Source organism: Mustela lutreola, chromosome 2 (genome assembly GCF_030435805.1).
Source record: "Mustela lutreola isolate mMusLut2 chromosome 2, mMusLut2.pri, whole genome shotgun sequence".
Classification (NCBI taxonomy): domain Eukaryota; kingdom Metazoa; phylum Chordata; class Mammalia; order Carnivora; family Mustelidae; genus Mustela; species Mustela lutreola.
The window spans coordinates 11,205,389-11,214,725 of record NC_081291.1 but is presented as its reverse complement, the minus strand read 5'-3'; the positions used below and the strand labels follow the sequence as shown (position 1 = coordinate 11,214,725).

Below are 9,337 nucleotides of genomic sequence, written 5' to 3'. Positions count from 1 at the left end.
AAGCACGGAGCAGATGCTCTTTCAGCTGTGTTGGATGAATAAGGAATTAGGTATGAAAAACAATTTGAGGGTTTTGAAGGGGTGGGGGGTGGGAGGTCGGGGTACCAGGTGGTGGGTATTATAGAGGGCACGGATTGCATGGAGCACGGGTTGTGGTGCAAAAATGATGAATACTGTTATGTTGAAAATAAATAAAAAATAATTTAAAAAAAAAGGAATTAGGTCTCATTATATACGAACTTGAGAATAAAAGAACATTTTTAAGAAGATTTTATTGATTTATTTGACAGAGAGAGAGAGAGAGAAAGAGAGAGAACAGCAGGGAGAGTAGAAGAAGGAGAAGCAGGCTCCCCGCTGAGCAGGAAGTCTAATGTGGGACTTCATCCCAGGACTCCAAGATCAGGACCTGAGCTGAAGGCAGTTGCTTAACCAGCTGAGCCAGCCAGCACCCTAAGAATAAAAGAATCTAAAAATGTATTTTAGTGTGGGAAGAAACGGTATCTAAAGTTTTAGTTTTATCTCATATAAAGATATATGGGACAAGTGTGCTTGTTCAACAAAGAATTGACAACAATTCTTTGTTGAAAGAGCACACACACACACACGCACACACAACCAACCAAAATAAAAACAAAACAAAACAAAACAAAAAAACTTAGGAATAAAGCTACTCTGATCCCACTATAAAAACACCACAGACAATTTTCAATTGAAAATGTGAGTGACTAGCTAAAGCAGACCATGTTAAAGCTCACAGGTAATGAGGTAATTGTAATGGAAGCTCATTAGCAAACCCTTTTTCACATAATACAAGTAAAAAATAATATTTGAACACTCGAGAGAGGGAGTACTGTGATATGTATGTTTCATGTGCTGCTCTTGCATAGATATGCCTGGGAGAATTCTTCTGTCCAGATTTTACTCCTCAGTATGGAAATGTAATCTAATACACCCTGTCTTAAACTTGAAAAGACATGTTCTCATTTCACTGTATATCCCTCTTCAGGTAATACTTGACTTTTTGGCTCTGGTTAATTGTAAAGATTCTTGGTCTCATGTTCTAATTTTATGCTTCCCATGTCCCATTTAATTGGTTTTCCATTATTATGATTTAGTGGTTAGCACAGAACCTTGCATTTCTGAGTACTATTCACTTCTCTATTTAGCATCATATGTACATAAATGAATAAGTCATAGATTTCTTAATCAAGCCAGCAAGCAACCACAGCAAACTCTCAGCTCTGGGCTGGGTTGTCCTGGACTAGCCCTCAGGTGACCTCAGCTAAAACATCTACTCACTAGACCTTCTCTGAAGACCCTACTGGGCAGTAAAATTCATCTAGATGGGGTCTCTAAGAAGAAGGTCTCTAGATGGAAATTAAAATACCTGTCTGGTTGGAAGATGATGGAGGATAAAGCTCTGTCCCCAGACAAGAGAGCAGGAATGGGTCAAACTCCAGTACGCCATCCAGACTTAGTACTGCACAAGAAATGCCCAGGTCTTGTCAATTCCAAGGTTGTCTTCCCTGTGAGACTGCAGCTGGGGAGGTATTTATAGCTGTTTTGGTCTGCTCATTAGGCACATTTCCCTCTTGTTCTTCCATCTTGTAGGCACATGATTTCCCCATGGGACACTAGTGTGGACAGAAAGGAAAGATTTTCTGTTGCATTTCTGTTACTAGGAGACCAGTGATAAGTCAGAAGTCAGTTTTCCTTACCTCTTTTGCATACCTTCTTCTTCCTTTCAGAGATCTAAACTCCCATCACTTTAACCCACTCTTGAGTGAACGTTTTCTCCTATTTAAGACTGAGAAATTGGTCCTGGCTATGTCCCTTTGTCCTCAAAGCATTGACTTGTGATGAATGATACCCCTGATATCTCTAGAAAGTTACTTTAGCTTTTTTCAACAGAAATTAATAGTTTTTTCCTTTTTTTTGAGATTTTATTCATTTATTTGACAAAAAGAGACATGGCAAGAAGGAAACACAAGTTGAGGGGTGGAGGGTGAGAGAGGGCGAAGCAGGCTCTCAGCCGAGCAAGGAGCAAGATGCAGCACTGGATCCCAGCACCTTGGGATCGTGACTGAGCCAAAGGAAGATGCTTAAGGACTGAGGCACTCAGGTGCCCCAAAGTTTGTTCTTTTAATATTAAAAACCTTGCACACTACATTCCTGGCCTTCATGACAATTTTGCCAAAATCAATGAAGAATTTTACAATTTTATCACAAATTCAGATCTGTGACTTGAAACATCACAATAAAATATTTGTTAAATATGAGATATATTTAGAGTGTTTCTGCACTATGGTCAAAGTTTAGCACCTTATAGGAATTGTCTGATTTAATTTTTCCAGAAGCTAATTCTGTAAGGAAGCACTAGTGTGAACTCTATTCCCCATAGGGATAAGAGGCTTGAAGAATTTAGTGATTTCTTAAAATTATCATTGCAGAGAGGAAAGGGTGTTGATTGCATTCTCTCAGGATGCTCTCAGTTTTCAAACTCTGTGCCAGTGGTCCCAACCAGAGGTGGTCCTTGTCCCCTGAGCATAGCTGTCAATGTCTGAGGGATGCTGCTAAACACTTCCAATGAGCAGAACAATTCCCAATACAAATAATGACCCTGTCTAAAGATCAAATGAAAATGTGAATAAATGTACTTCAGAACAGCATTTTCCCAACTTCAAATTGCATGGGAATCATGTAGGATTCTAGCTTAAATGAAGATTCTGCTTTAGCAGGTGCTGGTAGGCCCAGTTCAGCATTTCCAACAAACTCCTGAGTGATGTTGATGTTGCACGTCATGGTCTGTAGAACACTCTCTGAGTAGCAAGGCTGTTGTTTTGTGATAGAGTAAAGTGTGGGTGTTTTTAGGTCTTCTTCCCACAGACACAAAAATATCATGTTTGTATAATACTTTGAATGACTAGTGTATACAGTCATTCTAGGGGCTGTGAGAATTCTGCGTTTGTTTCTTTTATGAAAAGACCCTTGAGGGGCACAAAAAATACTTTTGGAAAAGACTTTCTAGTAGGCAAAATAAAAGCCTCTTTAAGTTGTCCACATTATAATACCTAGAAACTTTGAATATGCCATTTCTTATAGAAAGGACGAGAGTAAGGTAGCAAACAGAATGAGGCTGCTAATTACTGACATTAAACTAAGATTGGCCATGATTATGCAGGTGGAACTAAAGTGATCACCATGGTCCTCCAAATATGGGAGAGGAAAGCAGAATTGTTGGGTCAGAGAGAGACCTGAAGATGCCACATCTTTGGCTTTTAAGATGGAGAGAGGGCATTGAGCCAAAGAATGTTTGTTGCCACTAGAAACAGCAATAGGAAAGAAAAGATTTTCTCCTGGAGCATGTAGAAAGAACCATATGCTATAGACATCTTGATTTTAGCTCACTGTTGAGGACAAAGAGACATAGCCAGGACCAATTTCGCAGTCTTAAATAGGAGCTAAAACAGTGATTCCAGGCTTCTGACCTCCAAAACAATAAGAGCCTATATTTGTTTCTTGAAGCCTCTCATGTGGTCATTTGTTACAGCAGAAAAAGGAATGTAATATGGACATCTATCCAATAAAATTGTTTTAGAGAAAAGCGAACTTTGGCTTCTCAATTCATTTCTCTACTCTTGGGTGAGGGCATTTGTGTTAAAATGCCACCTTAAATGGAGGAAAAATGAAAGAAAGTCAATTTGGGGCTTCTCCTCCATTGCTGAAATGGAATGGAAAAGGTGACTTCCCCATTGCTAAAATGTAAATGTGACTGACTTATTCATTTATTTATCATTTATTTATTTATTTATTTATTTATCTATTTAGGGAAGAGAGAGTGTGCTCACAGGTGAGCCATGGGAAGGGGAGAGGGAGAGGAAAAGAGAATCCTTAAGCAGACTCCCCACTGACCATGGAGCTGACATGAGGCTTTGATCCATGCCCTGAGTTCATCCTGGGAGACAAAATCAAGAGTTGGACCTTAACTGACTGAGCCAACCCTGTGCCCCTTTTATTTATTTTTAAAGTAATCTCTATGTCAAACAAAGGGCTTGAACCCATGTCCCAACGATCAGGAGTTACATGCTCTGACTGCCTGGCTGGCTTGGTTGGTCTAGTGAATGACTCTTGATCTCAGGATTGTGAGTTTTCGCCCAATGTTGTTGTAGAAATCACTTAAAAATAAAATCTTTAAAGAGAAAAAAAAAAAAAAAGGTTGCTTGATCCACTGACTGAGGTGCCCTGTGATATTTATTTATTTATTTATTATTTGTCATCATATAGTATGTCATAAGTTTTTTATTTAAATATTCTCTTTATTAAAATTCTCTTTATTAAAATATAAATTCTGACTTTGTTCCCTTTGTTCCCTTTATTTTTTGTTAATGTACAATGTATTTTGAGATTAAAAAGAATTCATAACTAAAATTAATTTGTTCCATTATACTTTAAGTCTTTGTGTCTAAATATCTATATTCTTTTAATTTTATGTTATTTCAACAATTCACTCTTTTATTTCTATCTTCTCCAAATTTCTTTCAGATTTCCTATCAACATAAGAGATGGGATTATTGATGTGTGTTGCACATACATGTGTAAGAATGTATTTGTAAGAAGTAATACACACATACATACACATACATATATACACAAAACTTTTCTTGGACTCACCCACTATTTTCAAACACTGTATTTATTCCTAACAACATCCACCTGCATTAGAGATAAGGAAACAGAAGTTTCAGATTGATTACATTTCTCTTACAATCATATAACAAATCTTCAAAGCTTTTATTCACTTTTTTGGTTTATGTATAAATGGGCTCAGGCAGTATATGTACTCTTAAATTTATTTTTTGTTAACGTACAATGTATTATTTTTTTCAGGGGTACAGGTCTGTGAATCATCAGTCTTACACAATTCAGAGGATTCACCATAGCATATATAACCTCCTTAATATCCATAACACAGACACCCTATCCCTTCTTCCCACCCCCTGCTCCAGCAACCCTCAGTTTGTTTCTTGAGATTAAGAGTCTATTATGGTTGTCTCCCTCCCCAGTCCCATATTGTTTCATTTTTCCCTTCCTTCCAACCCCCACAACCCCCCATCCTATCTTAAATTCCTCATATCAGGGATATGATATGATAATTGTCCTTCTCTGATTGACTTATTTTTTCTTAGCATAATAACCTCTAGTTCTATCCACAACATTGCAAATGGCAACATTTCAGCTTTTTTGATAGCTGCATTTTATATATGCATTGTGGACATTGCTGCTATCAACATTGGGTTGCATGTATCCCTTCAGATCACTACATTTGTTTCTGTAGGGTAAACACCCAATAGCACAATTGCTGGGTCATAAGGTAGCTCTATTTATAACTTCTTAGGGAATCGCTGTACTGTTTTCCAGAGTGGCTATACCAGCTTGCATTTCCACCAACAATGTAGGAGAGTTCCCTTTTCTCTACACCCTTGCCAACACCTGTCATTTCCTGACTGGTTAATTTTAGCCATTCTGACTTGTATGAGGTGGTATCTCACTGTGGTTTTGATTTGTATTTTCCTGATGTCATGTGCTCATGCTTTTTGTATGATTGCTTTAATTCAGAATATTCTGCATTTTATATCTGTTTAGTTTCTTGTGTGTCATTATAATTCAATGAATTGTTTACAAGAAAAAAATCTGTTATAACTAATCAATGAATTCAGCAAGATATAAAGGCAATATACAAAAATTGGTTGCAATTCTATACACTAAAATGAAATTATCAGAAAATCTTTTAAAAAATCCCATTTACAACTACATCAACAAAAATAAAATATCTAAGAGTACATTTAAACAAGGAGGTGAAGCATCTGTACAGTGGAAACTGTATGACATTGCTGAATGAAACTGAAGACACAAAGAAATGGAAAGATATTCCATGCTCATTATTTGGAAGAATTAATACTGTTACAATATCCCTACTACATTGAAAAACAAAGAAATCTGTGGGTTCAGTGTAATCCCTGTCAACATTTCAATGGCATATTCTACAGAAACAGAACTAACACTCCTTCAATTTTTATGGAATCACAAATACCCCCAATAACCAAAGCAATCATGAGAAAGAAGAACGAACCTGGAGGCAACATCCTCCCTGATTTCAAGCTATATTACAATGGTCTGGTTACCAAAACAGAACGAAATGCCCACAGGTCAATGGAATGGAATAGAGAGCCCAGAAATAAACCCACACATAAGTGGTTAACAAGTTTATGACAAAAGAGGCAAGAATCTAAATTAAGGAAGGAACGGTGTTTCAATAAATGGTGTTGGGTAAACTGGACAACCACACCCCCCCAAAAAAAAACTGGACTACTATCTTATACAAAAGGCAAAAATTAATTCACAATGGATTAAAGACTTGAATGTAAGACCTGAAGCCATAAAAAACCCTAAAAGGAAACATATAGGTCTTGGCAACAATTTTTAGAATTTGACAGCAAAAGCAACAGAGCAAAAGCAAAACTAAAAAGATCTACCTCAAAGTAAGTACTTCTGCACAACAGATGAAACCACCAATAAATTAAAAGGCAACCTCCTGGGTAGCAGAGAATATTTGCAAATCATGTATCTAAAGGGTAAATATTCCAGATGTGTAAAGAAGTCATGCACTTAATAGCAACAAACAATCTGATTAAACAATGGGCAGATGATCTGAACAGACATTTTTCAATGAAGACATAGAGATGGCCAACAGGGGAGGAGGTCAAGAAGGTGGAGGAGTAGGGGATCCTATTTCAACCATTCCCTGAATTGAGCTGGATATCTACCAGACCACTCTGAACGCCCACACAATCAGCCTGAGACATAAGAAGATATATCAGAATCTATACCAACAGATTATCTCTGACTGCTGGTTTCAAGGTATGAAGCTCCTGATGAGCAGGGATCCCAATGCAGGCCTTGAACCCAGAACCCCCAGATCATATCCTGAACTTAAGGCAGACACTTAACAGACTGAGCCATGCAGGGGCCCAAGGAATCACATTTGTATGTACCACATGAAAATTCCAACCAGAATTTAGAAAATAATTTAATAAAAACCAAAACATGCCACTGGTCTTTCACCTTAATGAACACACTTTACAAATGACTTTGATATACTGTAATTCAATAAATACATGAAGTGCCTGAGAAAGAACTATTTTTCACAGCAATAAATGTATGATTTAATATTTTGCTTTATCATCCTTGAAGCCAAGTTTGATTCTAAAGCCATATTATGTCACTCTTTTTATGCATATTTGTCTTTTTGGGTAGATTGCACTTGGAGACATGTATTTTATTATCATTTTTTTTTTTGCAAGTGACTATGGAACTCGTGGTGGACAGAAGCTATGTAACAAAAAGATCCTAATGTGTAGAAAAATCCCATGGTCTGCTATAGCCACCATTATGTTGGAGTTTGCATTCTTAAGAAAAGCACTTAAGGCAGTGATATACAAAGGAATAATGTTCACAAAAGTGAAGCATAGTTGTCTCAGATTTTTCTCTGTTATAAACTTACATAAGTAGCTGTTATGGCCAAGAGTAGATTTCCCATTGAAGTGTACTTAGGTAAACAAAAGAAAAAAATCACTATGATGCTTTATTTAAGAAGAAATTATTCTTAACATATGCACGCAATCCCTCAAATAAGAATGTCCAAATATTTCATATCCAAGGTTAGAAAGGACATTAAGAGAGAAGGAAAATGACAAAGGGAAAATTTCTTGGATATCAGAGTTATCACAAATCTTAATAAAGTGAGTTACAGGGTGCCTGTATGGCTCAGTGGGTTAAGCCGCTGCCTTTGGCTCAGGTCATGATCTCAGGGATCCTGGAATTGAGTCCCGCATTGGGTTCTGCTCAGCAGGGAGCCTGCTTCCCTCTCTCTCTCTGCCTGCCTCTCTTCCTACTTGTGATCTCTCTCTGTCAAATAAATAAATAAAATCTTTTTTAAAAAAGTGAGTTACATAAATTATGCAGAAAGGTAAAAAAGTAGATATTACAGGAAAGAAAATATAGAAGATGTATGTTCCACTTTCACAACTTGATCAAAGCATCACAACATTTGCTTTCAACCCGGCAATCATGGGTGCTTCTTCAGCTCCAGGAAAATTGTCCATTTTTGAGCGGCCATCCCAGAGAATCTCATCAGAGAACACTTTATGTCTTTGTTCCTCAGGCTGTAGATGAAGGGGTTCAGCATGGGTGTGACCACAGTGTACATCACTGAGGCTACTGCACTAGAATGGGAGTTCTGGGTAGCAGCAGTGCTAAGGTACACTCCTAGGCCTGTACAATAAAATAAGGAGACAACTGAGAGGTGAGATGTACAGGTAGAAAATGCTTTATACTTGCCCTGAGCTGATGAGATCCCACATATGGAGGAAACGATCTTAGAGTAAGAGTAAAGGATACCAATGAAGGGACCAGCAGCCAGCAATATGGCTGCAAAATACATCACCATATTATTGAGAAAGGTGTCAGAACATGCAAGTTGGATCATTTGGTTGAGTTCACAGAAAAAGTGGGGGATTTCCACTTCTGTGCAGAAGGACAACCGCAACACCATGGAAGTGTGTAGTAAGGAATGAAAGACACTCAGGATCCAGCATACCAGAATCAGCAGTCCACAAAGCCAAGGGTTCATGATGACTGTGTAGTACAGCGGGTGACAGATGGCCACAAAGCGGTCATAAGCCATCACAGTCAGGAAAAAGATATCTAATCCTGTAAACAGTATGAAAAAATACATCTGTGTCATGCATCCTGCATAGGTTATGACTTTACTCTGAGTCTGAATGTTCCACAGCATCTTGGGTATGGTGGTAGAGGTAAAACATATGTCTACAAAGGACAGGTTGGCGAGGAAGATGTACATGGGGGTGTGGAGGTGGGAGTCAGAGTTGACAGCCAGGATGAGGAGCATGTTTCCAGCCACAGTGATCAGGTACATGGAGAGGAAAAGCCCGAATATGAGGAGCTGCAGTTCTTGTTTCTCTGAAAATCCCAGAAGCTGGAACTCTGAAATTCCTGTATTGTTTCCTGGGTCCATATGTTGCAGTTGACTACCAGCACAGGGGAAAATAACAGAACTAATTTTCACACAAATAGTCCTTCCTCAGATTGTGGAAATGAAACAATTTACATTTTCAGTGAAGAAACCGATTGCAATATTTTGTGAATGGATTTGGGCCCCTTGAGAGGATCCCTAGTTCCTCTCTGATTAGGAATTTTCATCACAACATCAGATGTTCCCCAAAAGGTCGTGTATTTTACCATTTTAGCAAGAAAATAT

The 9,337-nt window shown here is 38.0% G+C and overlaps 1 protein-coding gene across 1 annotated transcript; it reads right to left on the bottom strand.

The window, feature by feature from the left end:
- Positions 1-8,125: 8,125 nt before the first annotated feature.
- On the bottom strand, positions 8,126-9,094 carry LOC131823117 (olfactory receptor-like protein OLF4). The gene has a single exon (XM_059159093.1). The coding sequence runs from the start codon at positions 9,092-9,094 to the stop codon at positions 8,126-8,128; it is 969 nt and encodes a 322-aa protein (XP_059015076.1).
- Positions 9,095-9,337: the final 243 nt, after the last annotated feature.

Bases quoted from the DNA above. Each gene is read 5' to 3' on its own strand.
- LOC131823117 (XM_059159093.1), bottom strand. From the start codon at position 9,094: ATGGACCCAGGAAACAATACAGGAATTTCAGAGTTCCAGCTTCTGGGA.